This window comes from Schistocerca piceifrons, chromosome 4 (genome assembly GCF_021461385.2).
Source record: "Schistocerca piceifrons isolate TAMUIC-IGC-003096 chromosome 4, iqSchPice1.1, whole genome shotgun sequence".
In the NCBI taxonomy this organism is placed as follows: domain Eukaryota; kingdom Metazoa; phylum Arthropoda; class Insecta; order Orthoptera; family Acrididae; genus Schistocerca; species Schistocerca piceifrons.
Window position 1 is genome coordinate 451,833,736 of NC_060141.1, and position 13,597 is coordinate 451,847,332.

A 13,597-nucleotide genomic window follows, 5' to 3' on the forward strand; every position below is an offset into this window, starting at 1 on the left:
AGGTTGGCTGTATGTCACAAAAAATGACACAAAGGGCTTATGTGCGGTGTTTTTTTTTTTTTTTTTTAGATCACATCTATCTAACTAGTAAACAATACGAAATGTGTTAGTTAAATGCAATTTATAAACATTAATAACACTTTTATTGCGACAATAGACACTGATGAAACTACTAGCAGTTTTTTTTTAAACGAATTTTGCGCTATCAACAAAACTTGAACAGAATTTTTTGTGTTTATGTCACGCAAAATTTCGAGTTATGTCACAATTATCGGGACTTCAGCTAAAGAACAAGTTTTTTCAAGAACAAGCACTACTGGGACGCTAATATTCAGTTGTGTGACAAGAATGGACACTACAGCAAGTATACAAAACAAAGAAAATTTAAAACACTGGGATTAATTCTTGTCAAATTGCCACTATTCCATTCATTATCATACATTTATCCAGCATGTGACTGAAGTCACACTGTCACAGTTCCCTATGGGTTCCAATGACAAATTTGATAAACAAGAGACTGTTTGCTTTCACACTGATTCACGATTAGCATGGTTGGTGGAAGAGTTTATCATCATTCCAGATATGTCAGAGCAGCCACACGTAATGATCCACTCTTGAGGCAAGTTTTGCCAGTTTGCACAAACCAGTTGGCTGCAACTGCTTCTTGCGAGAGGTTCAGCAGAACTTTGTTGTTTCCTTTCGTAACATAGTGGCCACTATCTTTCCAATGGTCATCTATTATTGAATCAACAATATTAGAAAAAGAACAGACTGCTACTCACTGTAAAGATGACTTGTTGAGATGCTTTCCAGTCAGAGCTGCTGGGGGTAGTGCTCATGTGTGCGCGAGGTGCGCTTGCTTATGTGAATGTGTGCATGCTTTCTTTGGTGAAGAAAGCTTTGACCGAAACCAATAAAGTGTAACAGTCTTTTTGTTGTGCCTGTCTGCAACCCAATGGATCATATTTATGATGAATAGCAATCTATCCTTTTCCTAATATTGTTGATATTCCAACCAGGAGTTTCTATTGTTTTATTATTCAATCAAGATGATTGCCAGTGTTGAGTGGTAGTTGCAGCTGTTCTGCTCTCCCCTATATTGTGACTCCTGCATCCGTCCCACTAGGGAATTTCCAGAAGGAAAAATCTGGCCCAGCAATACATGTATTGGCCACAAGGTTGACGAGAATACTAAGCACATGCCTCAATGCCGGCACGCTTGCCGAACACAGCAACCAGCACAGTTCCAAGTCTATCAGTCATGGCCTATGCCAACCATGCCATAGGATTGAATGCATGTGAATTTTACCCGTCCATTTGACTGGGCCATTTGATTGATTTTAATAGATGTATATTCTCATCTCTCATACATCATCAAAATGCAACAGACCATAAGGCCCTGGAAATTGGTTTATCTGTTGGAGGAGCCTGACAAGGTCATCACCAATAGTAGACCACAGTTTTTCTATGCTGGTTTTCAATGATTTTGCACTCAGTATGGAATCAAGCACAATAGTTAAAAGCACAAATGTAAAAATCACCGACCTCCACGTCTATCAATTCTGCATTGCTTTCTTTTATATCCTCTTATCAGTTGAATCCGAGCCTCTATCGAAACTTTGAGGAATTACATGGGTGCCCTCATTCTTCTTTATTAGATCCATTGCAGCCTCCACTGGTACAAGAAGAAGAAGAAGAAGCCACATCTTTTAAGGTTGGCATCCCCATCTGGGCATGCAAGTTTGACATACACCTGGCTGGATATGTGGGTCCACCAGCATTTAGCAAGGATGCTAGCACACCCTGATGGCCATACCTTGAGGCATCAGCTCCATTTGCACCATCAGACCCAAAGTGTCTCCAGATCTGTCACCCTAGTGGCAGCAACCTCACTCACCTCAAGGACCAGCAATGGTGTATGTATGATCCGGTTTCACGACAACACCCCAGGTAGTGAGTGCCTGGAATCCCCAGTTCTTCAGCCACCATCCATAATCCCTATGGACTGAGACAAGGGCAATACAGAGCAGACCCCCAGTATGTATCGGGTATGATGTCTGACCCACAGCCTTCTCTGAAACCAGCAGAAAGCCACAATTCTGAACCAGTATAGCCTATTGCCTCTCCAGCACCAGACCCAATCACTGCTCCTGTAGCACTGGCAGCATCCAAAACCACACTCCAGCTTTTGCGTCAGGTCACATTTTGCCCAGATCATTCTCCCCTGCATCAGCCAGTAAAGTTCCGGCCTTATGGACCAACTAATGAGGAGAGGTGTCCAGTAATCCTGCCAGACAAATCAATGGATCATTTAATATAATTATGCAGCACGGTCCCTCGGGATGGCATGAAAGTATATATCTGCTGGCACCAAGTCATTTGATGAAATACCTGTGGCAGATCTAAGGTCTGCTGTGAACCGCAAAGGTCTCTCTTGTCACAACCAGCCATATTTATAGCGTGTTTCACAATAAACCTCTGGACAACAACCATGTGCTACATGGTTAACTCTTTGTCTGTAATTTGGACTTTGCTGTGGCCTATCTTTTCTGGCTCAAGCATGGACTTGCATGTGTGCCAAATATGACTCTCAGTTAAATTGACAGTTTTCAGTGAACGAACCAACAGCAAGTGGATGCACCAAGAGAATGATTCATATACGAATGTTTCACAGCCAAATTCACAAACAGTGTTCTCCTGCACTAATATGCAAGCTGTTCAACAAACTTCTAGATTACTGTATTGACCAAGAGGTTCTACCTCCAGAAGTGTTTAATTTTGTGTATTTTTGGAAGAGTCAAACTCTATTACTTTCTGTGATTTGTGCTTGATAAAATCTGTGTTGTTGAAGAAAATCATGACAGGATGTTACATATGTGAAACAAAGCTGAACACATTGGAAGATTTCAAATAGGTTATGTAATTACGAGACAGAGATTTTGAAATCACATTTTAAACTGCATAACATTTCCAGTCCTCCCTCATGAACTATGGACCTTGCCGTTGGTGGGGTGGCTAGAATGCCTCAGTGATACAGATACCTGTACCATAAGGGCAACCACATCAGAGAGGGATCCGTTGAGAGGTCAGACAAACAAATGGTTTCTCAAGAGGGTCAGCAGCCTTTTCAGTAGTTGCAGGGGCAACAGTCTGTATGACTGATTGGTCTGTTCTTGTAACATAACCAAAACAGCCTTGCTGTGCTGGCACTGTGAACACCTGAAAGCAAGGGGAAACTACACTGTAATTCTTCCTGATGGCTTGGAGCTCTTCTGTATCATTAAATGATAGTGACATCCTCTTGGGTAAAATATTCTGGAGATAAAATAGTCCCCCACTCAGATCCTACTTAGGGGCATGTCGTCATCAAGATAAACAGAAGTGGCATTCTACAAATCAGAGTGTGAAATGTTAGATACCTTAATCAGACACATAGGTTAGAAAATTTAAAAAGAGAAATGGCTAGGTTGAAGTAAGATATAGCAGGCATTAGTGAATTTTGGTGGCTGCAAGAACAGAACTTTGGATCAAGTGAACATAGGGTTATAAATACACAATCAAACAGGTGTAATGAAGGAATACATTTAATAATGAATAAGAAAGTAGGTATGCCGTTAAGTTACTTTGAAGAGCATAGTGAAAGCATTAAAGCAGCCAAGGTAGACATGAAGCACACACCATCACTGTAGTATAAGTTTGTATACCAATTAGCTCTGCAGATAATGAAAGGATAGAGGAAATATGTGGTGAGATAAAGGAATTATTCAGTTACTTAAGGGAGACGAAAATTTAATTGTGATGGGGGTTGGAATTCAATAGTAGGAAAAGGAAGAAATGGTAGGTGAATATGAACTGGAGGGAAAGAAATGAAAGAGGAAGGCGCCTGGTAGAATTCTGCCCAGAGCACACTTTAATAATCACTAACACTTGGTTTAAGAATCATGAAAGAAGAAAGCAAATGGAAAAAAGAATTCTAAAAAAATTAATGTAACAGAAAATGTAAAATGACTAGAGAATAAATGCAAGGTTGTACAACAATGCATGACTTGTGGAAATGACTATGAAAATCAAAGATGAACTCTATGAATCTCAAGAGCTCAGATGACAAGTGAGTTCTGAGCACACAAGCAAAGCTGGATCAGTGAGAGGAATGTACAGAAGGGCCATCCAAGGAAAATGAACTTGACGGTAATATTTAGAAAGGGCAGAGGAAGTAAATGGAGATGAGAGATATGATACTGCGATAAGAACTTGACAGAATACTGAAAGAACCAAGTCAAAACAAGACCCCTGGTGTGGAAGACTGTCCTTCAGAATTGCTGAAATCATTGGGAGAGCCAGCCACAACAAAACTAGTCCACCTGGTGCGCAAAGATATACGAGACAGAAGAAATACCCTCAGACTTTAGGAAGTCAGCATCTAGGTGAAAACAAACTGTGTTCACACAAATACATCTTGTAGGCAGAATCTGTTTAAGCACCTGGGAATATTAACTACAGCCTCATCTTACAGTACATTTATTCACCGACAAATTTGCAGTCAACAATTCGTGCAGTTTATAAGAAATATTCACAAATATGATACTAAAAGAAAAATGATTCACAGTTTCCTCTAGAGAATCTATCTTTGGCACAGACAGAAATGAAATATATAGTTCTAAATTTATTTCATAATATTCCAATGGAACTAAATATTAACAGAAAGCAGAAGTGTTTTCAAACTGAGGTTAAAGTTATTCCTCCATAAAAACTACTTCTATACAATAAAAGAATTCTTGAATAGAAATAACTGTAAAAGGCCAGCATGTAGCTATATAACTATATATGTTTTAATTGTTTTTGAAATTTATTATTCAATTAACAGATTCAACATCACACTTTGTATCACTGATATTTTCTTTAGAATTAATTATCTAAATATTATAGATACATAAATATGGCACCAACTAGCAAAATGTGTGCAAATTATTGAACTGATACACACTTATATGGTAGGAGGTCAGTTGGTCCTTGCATTGTCCAACATATTGGATGTTACGTGCTAGAAGTGACAGTTTTAATGACTATGTACCAGGGAAACGTACACAGAATTATGAAAATCTGTCATTGTGTTGAGAACTTAACCTAAAAAGCTCAAAAGAGAGTATGGTAGCATGAGGGGAAGGGACATGGGTAAGATGTGGTTTGAAACACATACAAAAATGTCTTTGGTCCACTAAAATGGCCATCCTCATGTGGTTCTTAGTGAAAGTACACCTAAGCCTATAGCTGGCTGAATATTCTTGAATATTTTACTTCAGCTGCATATAGAGTTAACCACTGCATTAACGTGGTTTGCTTTGACTTTGTGTCATGCTGCCAAGAAGAAAGTTAATAAGCAATATGAATGGAATCTAACATTTTTGGATATCAGAGTATGTAAGGGAACTATAACCAGTATTTCAAAATTTGAGTACAGGAAAGGTCCTCTACAAGCTGATCATTGTATGGTTTATAACCTGGTTGCAAACTTAAATGAATACAATTAATGATGCCAAATCTCAGACTTACCCTCGATGTTCCAGTGTCTTAATGTTGAATCCAAGTGTTGGTGATATGGTATCTATCTCCTCACCATTAAATCTTTTAAGAATGGTTGTTTTGCCTGCATTGTCTAATCCCCTGAAGAAATGGCTAAGGTCATTTTCCATAAATAAATATACTTCTGACACAAAGAATTTCATACGAACAGGTCTCTGATTACAAAGTACATGATGTGTGTATATAACAACATATCACTGTTAAAAAATTGTTATACACATAATAATTTTCATTAAAGGCTGTGTCAGCTATTAATATATTTTTTTTCCCCCCAGAGTCATTCCATGTCAAATCAACACACTTTAAATAAAAATTTTACCTCACCCTCTTAGATTTTGCTGAAAGTTGGTATACTTATAGTGGGTTCTGAAACTAAGAAAAATACCAAATTTCAAATTTTTACCTCAAACCATTCCTGAAACATGGTCATGTAAATTTTTCAAAACCTGGCCAAAATGTGTGAACAGACTTTTTTTTAAATTGCCCTAGGAGCTGCCCTAATTGAGCTAGAGAACTGTGAAAGGTGTCATTTTGCAGCATTTTTCATGTGCTTTCCAGTGATAGACAACAAAACATAGCTTCTATTTAATAACTTTTTTCGAAATGGTAATTAATATTTTTATTTAATTTTTTTACAAAAAGTACATAATTGAAAATTTTCAAAATATTTCCATAACTACTTCATACTATTGTAAATCACATGGCAAAACATAAATGTGGGATGATGATGGGATCATTGCTAAAAAAAATTATTCCGGACTCTTGCTTTTCACTACCGGCCCTAGTTTGACCAAACTGACCTTTAAGGTAGGACGTCAGTAGAGGACCCTATACATAGGGCTTGATGTCTGTACAATAATTCAGAGACTGGAGCCATTGTTGAGATGATGTAGTCTGCATTGTTACCTTCTAAGGCTTTGTGTGCCTACAGCATTATTGTGCACTGTGGTTTTAGTGCAAATCAATTGTTACCTCTGTGTACCAGTCTGTATCTATTATATTTAATAGTTCATTTTCAAGTAAATCTGTACATTGAAGGACAGTTTATAAGTGGTTTTTGTATAAATATGGAACCAAGTAAAAAGTGCAGTGCTGTAAGAGTGCAGTGTTGTAATCCATTGAAGAAGTCAAATCATTTTATTAGAGACAGAAAAAAACTGAGAAATGTCACAACATGGACGCCCAAATTATTTCCTCAAATACCAAGTGGTGCCAAGATTTTTGATAAATGTAGGAAAGATGTAACCAAATTGAAAAATACACCAGAGCCCATCAGTGATGAGAGTGTTGAAGAAGAATCTTCTGGATCAGAGACAATCTTCCGAGACCAGGACCCTGACTACACTCCAACTTCAGTAGCCGTTAAAACATTTAACACAACACTTCAAGAACTAGGTGAGTACCGAATTGACAAGAGAAAACTAACATCTAGGCATTACACCAAATCTCATCAATGACATGTAAACTTTTTGTTACTCCTGAAACTTCTTCGTCAGATACTGATACTGATGAATCCGTTCTTGAAAATCTTAAAAAAAAACTTTAAAAATTCTACAAGCACAGCAAAAAAACTAATGATTCTTACAAGTTTACCTGAAAAGTGGAGTGTCAGGAAAATAATGAGGGAATTTAATGCTCCTAATTACATTGTTTGGCAGTCCAAAAAAAAATTTGAAAGAGAAAGGATTCATGGAAGGTCCAAACCCAAAACCAGGGAAGTGCTTACCAACAGAAACTGTCAAAACTGTACACTCATTTTATGAAAATGATGAAGTTAGCAGGGCAATGCCAGGTATTAAAGATTGTGTGACAATTACAGAAACAAGTGGAAATAAAACAAAAGTATCAAAAAGACTAATTTTGTGTAACCTTAAAGAAGCTTACAAGCATTTTAAAGACAATTTTCCTAACATAAAAATAGGTTTCTCTAAATTTGCTGAGTTGAGATCAAAACATTGTGTATTAGCTGGCCAGAGTGGCACACACACTGTCTGTGTGTGCACAACTCACCAAAACATAAAATCAATGATAGAAAATTCCAAACTAAATACAGTAACAAACAGCAGCTTAAACAATTATAAGCAGTACATTGCAAAAATGCTTTGCAACCCATCATCAGTTGATTGCAACATGGAAAACTGTGAATACTACCCAGGAGAAACTGTCATACGTAAAATTTTAAAAGACTCTTTTCATGAAAACTTAAATGAACAAGTTCAGTTCCAACAGTGGATGCCAGTTGACCGATGTAATCTGGAAATTGTTCAGAAAACTTCCCTGGGTTTGGGTTTGGACTTTCCATGAATCCTTTCTCTTTCAAAATTTTTTTGGACTGCAGAACAATGTAATTAGGAGCATTAAATTCCCTCATTATTTTCCTGACACTCCACTTTTCAAGTAAACTTGTAAGAATCATTAGGTTTTTTTTTGTAGTACGACGTCGACTTTGATTCGGCATGACTTCATTGCCAAGCAACAACAAACATCCCTTAACTCCACAAGAGAAAACCTTATGGAATCTGAATTTGTTGTAATATGTGATTTTTCAGAAAATTATAGTATGGTTCTACAGGATGAAGCTCAGAGTTTCCACTGGACAAGACAACAGATTACCATTCATCCTTTTGTTATATATTACAAACAGGAAGATAAAATTGAGCATATGAGCTTTGTCATTGTTTCTGATTGCCTGGAGCACAATACAACTGCAGTTTACACCTTTCAAAAGAAGCTAATTTCATGTCTAACAAATAAATTTCAAAATATTCCAAAAAAGATATACTATTATTCTGACAGTTCTGCCGCTCAGTATAAAAATAAGAAAAACTTCCTGAACCTTTGCCTTCATGAGGAAGACTTCAACATAAAAGCTGAGTGGCACTTCTCAGCCACAGCACATGGGAAAGGGCCTTGTGATGGAGTAGAGGGTTCTGTAAAGAGACTGGCAGCTCGTGCAAGTTTGCAAAGGCCATACCAAAATTAGATCCAAACCGCACGAGATCTATTTGAGTCGGCAGTAGGTAATATCACAAATGTTGATTTTGCATATCCAGTCAAGAAGACTACGCTGCTTCAGAAATATTCTTAAAAAGTCGACTTGAAGAGGCATTGACAATCAAAGGAACACAGGAATTTCACGCTTTCATTGCCAACACTACATCAAAATTAATAGTCAAATATTTCTCAGGTGATATGCAGAGTTGGGAGAGGGAAGTAACTACATCACCAGACAAACTGAAGTTACAAGATGTATCAGGCTATGTCACCACTGTATATGGCAGAAACTGGTGGCTTGGGTGCATTTTAGAAAAAAACGAAGAACTTGATGAAGTGAAAATAACTTTTCTTCATCCATGTGGACCAGCTAAGCCATTCTCGGGACTAGTGTAGCAGGGGATACAACCCGTCGGCTTTGGACAATGACGTCACAAGTCGCCAATCGAGAAGCGGTTCTTCTTAGTGTTGTAGCCCCCTTCAGTGGCTGATAAGTGTTTTTTGGCTTTTTTAAAAAAAAAAATCTCACGAGATAGAATAAACAGATCCACTTTATTAAGCAATCAGTAAAAAAACGAAACTGAAACATAACAGCAAAAGCGAAAATGGTAAACTGCTCTCTGGCGACTTGTGACGTCATTGTCCAAAGCCGACGGCTTGTATCCCCTGCTACACTAGACCCCCATTCTCTTATCCTGCACATGAAGATGTCCTGTGGGTGTCAGTTGTGGATGGTCTCACAAAAGTGAATCCATTTATGCTGACAGGGAGAACATACATTCTTAATGAAAGTGATGTAAACCAAACCCAATCAGCTTTATTAAAATGTAATATGTGAAGTTCCAAGACAATTTATTGGGAAACTGCTTTCAACTTGAAACTTAATTTTTGTCTCAGGTTACTGTTAATGTATATTTTATAGAAAGTTGTTTCAAAATTATTGTTAGTACCTATTGTGTTAAATTTAGCTATGTACGGATACCTGTTACTCAAAAACAAGCATTACGTATTTAATTTGTTTAATAGTTCCATTTCAAACATCATGGACCAGAACTATTATGTAAATACTTGTACTTATTCATACTTTATTTCAGTTTGTAGTTAAATGCTCAATTTCTTGTTTTTGTTATATCGGTTAATATACTGTTAGTGAAGTTGTATGAAATTAAAATAGGCAATCAACTTAATTATAAAATATGCTGATTAGTTTTGGTTTAATAAGGCGATGTTTTGATATTTCTAATAGCCAACTTTTTTTACTTACCTTTCAGTATATTTTAAAGAAATTCCTCTTTGTTAAAGGTCAATTTGTTCAAACTAGTGGAAAACAAGAGTCCGGAATAATTTTTTTTAACAATGAACCCATCATCATTCCAGATTTATATTTTGCCATGTAATTTACAATAGTATGAAGTAGTTATGGAAATATTTTGAAAATTTTCAATTATGTACTTTTTGTAAAAAAATTATAATTAAATCAAAATATTAATTAGTATTTTGTAAAAGGTTATTAAGTAGAAGCTATGTTTTGTTGTACATCCCTGGAAAGAGCATGCAAAATGCTGCAAAATGATACCTTTCCCAGTTCTCTAGCTCAATTAGGGCAGCTCCTAGGACAATTTAAAAAAAGTCGGTTCACACATTTTTGGCTGGTTTTTGAAAAGTTTACATAGCCACATTTCAGGAATGGTTTGAGATAAAAAAAAAAAATTGAAATTTGTTATTTTTCTTAGTCTCAGTGCCCACTATAAGTATACCAACTTTCAGCAAAATCTAAGAGGGTGAGGTAAAATAGGTGTGTTGATTTGACATGGAATGACTCCCCAGATTCATCTGGCATAGGTCAACTGAAAACTACAGAACCAGCATTTGGATTTGATCTGAGGTGTAACAGTGTTGTCTTGTATGAAATCACTGTGGTGCAGCATCTTGCAGATTATGCTTGCAAAGGGCATGTTGGAGGAAGAGGTGGCACACAATAGTATGGGATGTTTGGGTTCCAATATTGTTTGTGAATTATGTAAGTGTAGCACTGGCGTTAGTGCCACATGATAAGTATAAAGGGATTTGTTTTTATTGATTTGTCAGTGAGTTATTTTAATGTCACATGTTATTGGCTAGTGATTTGTTTTTGGTTTTGGGATTGTTAGTTAAGAATGTTGTTAATGGTTTGAAACTTAATTTTTGTTGTTTTTGTTTGGTACTAGGTATGAATCATACAACGAAATTTACTAGTTGTTGGTTAAGGGCCAGCCTGGCTTTATTTGTCAGATACTAGAGTTGTTTCTCATGATTTTGCAGTTTGGGTTGGTAGCTTGAGTTCATATTTAGCGGTTTATAGGCTAGTTATTTTGGCTGGTTAGGTTTTAATAATAGTCATTTCTCCAGTAGTTGTGGTTTTTTGCCATTGTGAATTTCATTTGAACTACGTACGCCAAGTGAAATTTCAGGTACCTTTTTTTTTGCAGGTTTTTGTTGGCCCATGGAATTCATTTGACCTATGTAGGTCAAGTGAAATTTCTAATACCAGGTTTTGGAGTTATGTGTGAGTTTTTGGTGTTATCGATATTGTTTGAGCTTCTCCTTCTTCTTCCTATATACTGTAAAATATTTTTTAAAGATGAAGACTCTGAAGAATAGCCCTTACAATACCCTGCACACAGCAGCAAAGATTACAGCTTTTCAAAGGATTAGAATACCAGGTTAGATTATTTACAGATACCCCTGAGGCACATTAGGAATTGTCCTTCTCATGCTTCATCCAAGTGCAGTTTTCCACAAACCAATTCGTTCCCACATGCAATAAGCTTTGTTGTTTCGAGATAGGTTTGTAAAGGTGATTTCCCTTTCCCTTCCTTTGACATATGGGTATCATACCAATTGTATGATCAGCGAATGTCTATAAATCTTACTTTTGTGTGTTTTGAATGAGTGGGGAATGAATAATTGTGCCAGACCATGGCATACTTTTTTCAAAAGATAACCACATAACACATGAGCTTACCCTCAGGTTCATGAACTGATCATCATTAACCCATGAGACAAAACAATGGTATGAAATTTCATAGTGTACACCAATATTTGGCCTACTGATCTTGGCCTGCACACCAGCACCTTTTCCTGCCAATTTCTAACACGGAAATTTCATAACCATTTTTCTAATCCCTTACCACAGTGCCAATTGTCACTATGGTTTCGGTCCCTCAATTTCTGGCACGAGAAAACAGAACACAAAAAAATGGTGATAAACGATAAAATGAAACTTCCTTCTTTCTCTACCTGTTAAGTGATTTCCTGGAAATTGATACAGGCACGGTTAAAGTATAATATCATGAGCTGTATATGTGTTGACAAAATTGACGTAATTATCACCCAATATGACTTACAGAAATATATTAATACAACAGAAACTCCTACACTTTTAAGAATGACAGCGTCGTTGGTGCCGAGTACGTAATTTATACCATACCACTCTCTTTTGGACCTGTCGCGTTTCAGCCAGTTCATTGGGGTACAATACGCAAGCTCAAACGGAAAGATGTATGGGTTCTTATTCTCAAAGCCTATCATCAGCATACACTGACGTTAAAACTGCACTAACTATTCTGCAATAATCAGAAAATAGGTAGAGGGCTTTCTGATGAAAAATTCACGAGGTAAATAAAGGATACAACATTAGTATTCTTATTTCCTTTTCTTTCATCTTCATTTTCTTCAACACGGTGAGAAGACCCATTCCGGCTGTCAATCACAATTTCCCGGATGATTAAGTAAAATCCAATACTACTTTTCAAACTATTGTGTTCAACATACATAAACACGTCATTCAACTGTCCGTCAAGTGTCAATAGTGTAAGAAGTTGGTATCTCTCAAGTATTCGATATGTATGTTAACAGCAGATGTAATGAGCGTGTTATCGTGTCATTTGGAATGAGATCCCTCTTGTAAGAACCATGATTTATTCTATTAAATATCACAGATGTTGCGCACTAAACGTGAGGGTTGTATTTTGCAGTTTATTCACGCGTGTAAGCACTGATCGGAATTCGGATGTTGGCAGCACCCGCAAAGGACTGAAATTTTGTTTAGTTGGATTGTTCGAGAAAGGGTTACGGGCTTTTCGCTCCTACAGAAAATTACATCTTTTTGGATGTTACAGTGTGATATTCATATGAAAAATGCTTGAGAAAATCTGGAAACTGTTGTCATACTGGTACCTACAGTATGAACTCGTTACGTGTATGTACGTTTTCGAGCCATGGGAAAAGAAGTTACTGAGTATCCTTTTTAGTGTTGGGTACAATAATAGTAGATAAGTACTTGGATGCGCGAAGCTTGTTGAAATTAAATTTAATACCTAAATTTGTGTTTGATATTTCCTTAACAGTTTATAAAGATGGGATGATTGTTCTCATTGTAGCACTTATTTGCTATTCGTCGTATGTATATCTACCACATTACACAATGTCGCTGCTGGCACATTTCAGGATTTTTGACAGCAGTAGCTTAGGAGTTGACTATCACTACACAAATAATAGGGATAGATAATTTGAACATTTCTATTAACAGTATTGAATAGACTGAGAAACAGATATCCATTGATGTCATGTACTGTTCATATTCCTTGTGATGCACCTTAACATTTGTAAATAATTAAAGTCTTGTATTTTTTTATAAAGCATGTATCTGTTGTTTTTTAAACCCAGTACCAGTCGCAACTGTATTATAATGTCGTGCACCCAAAGGTTGGAAATGTACAATAATTGAAGAGAGCGAAGAATGCTGTAGTTTATTAGATTACTAGAACTTGACAGGTGCTGATTATTTTGTACATAAGGCTGATAAGTAATTGATGTGTGTTAATATGTTGAGCCGTACTTAATGTTTCCTTTTTTTCTGAAAAGAAGGAAAATACGTAACACAGTGATTTAAACTCTTTATTTGTAAAAAGTTTAGTGTTATATACTGGTGATTTCTTATGTTTTAAGTAAGATTGTAATGACGGTAATAACACTTAAGCAA

At 36.6% G+C, this 13,597-nt stretch overlaps 1 protein-coding gene across 1 annotated transcript in view; it reads right to left on the minus strand.

Moving 5' to 3' along the window:
* The window catches only part of LOC124794899 (ADP-ribosylation factor-like protein 2), a 109,090-nt gene extending 96,650 nt beyond the window's left edge, over positions 1 to 12,440 (minus strand). Inside the window, exons 1-2 of the mRNA XM_047258599.1 lie at positions 12,246 to 12,440; positions 5,551 to 5,661 (exon numbers count right to left, since the gene is read on the minus strand). Coding sequence (XP_047114555.1) covers positions 5,551 to 5,661; positions 12,246 to 12,310 — 176 coding nt within the window. The 5' untranslated portion in view covers positions 12,311 to 12,440. The remainder of the gene's footprint in view (positions 1 to 5,550; positions 5,662 to 12,245) is intronic.
* Positions 12,441 to 13,597: the final 1,157 nt, after the last annotated feature.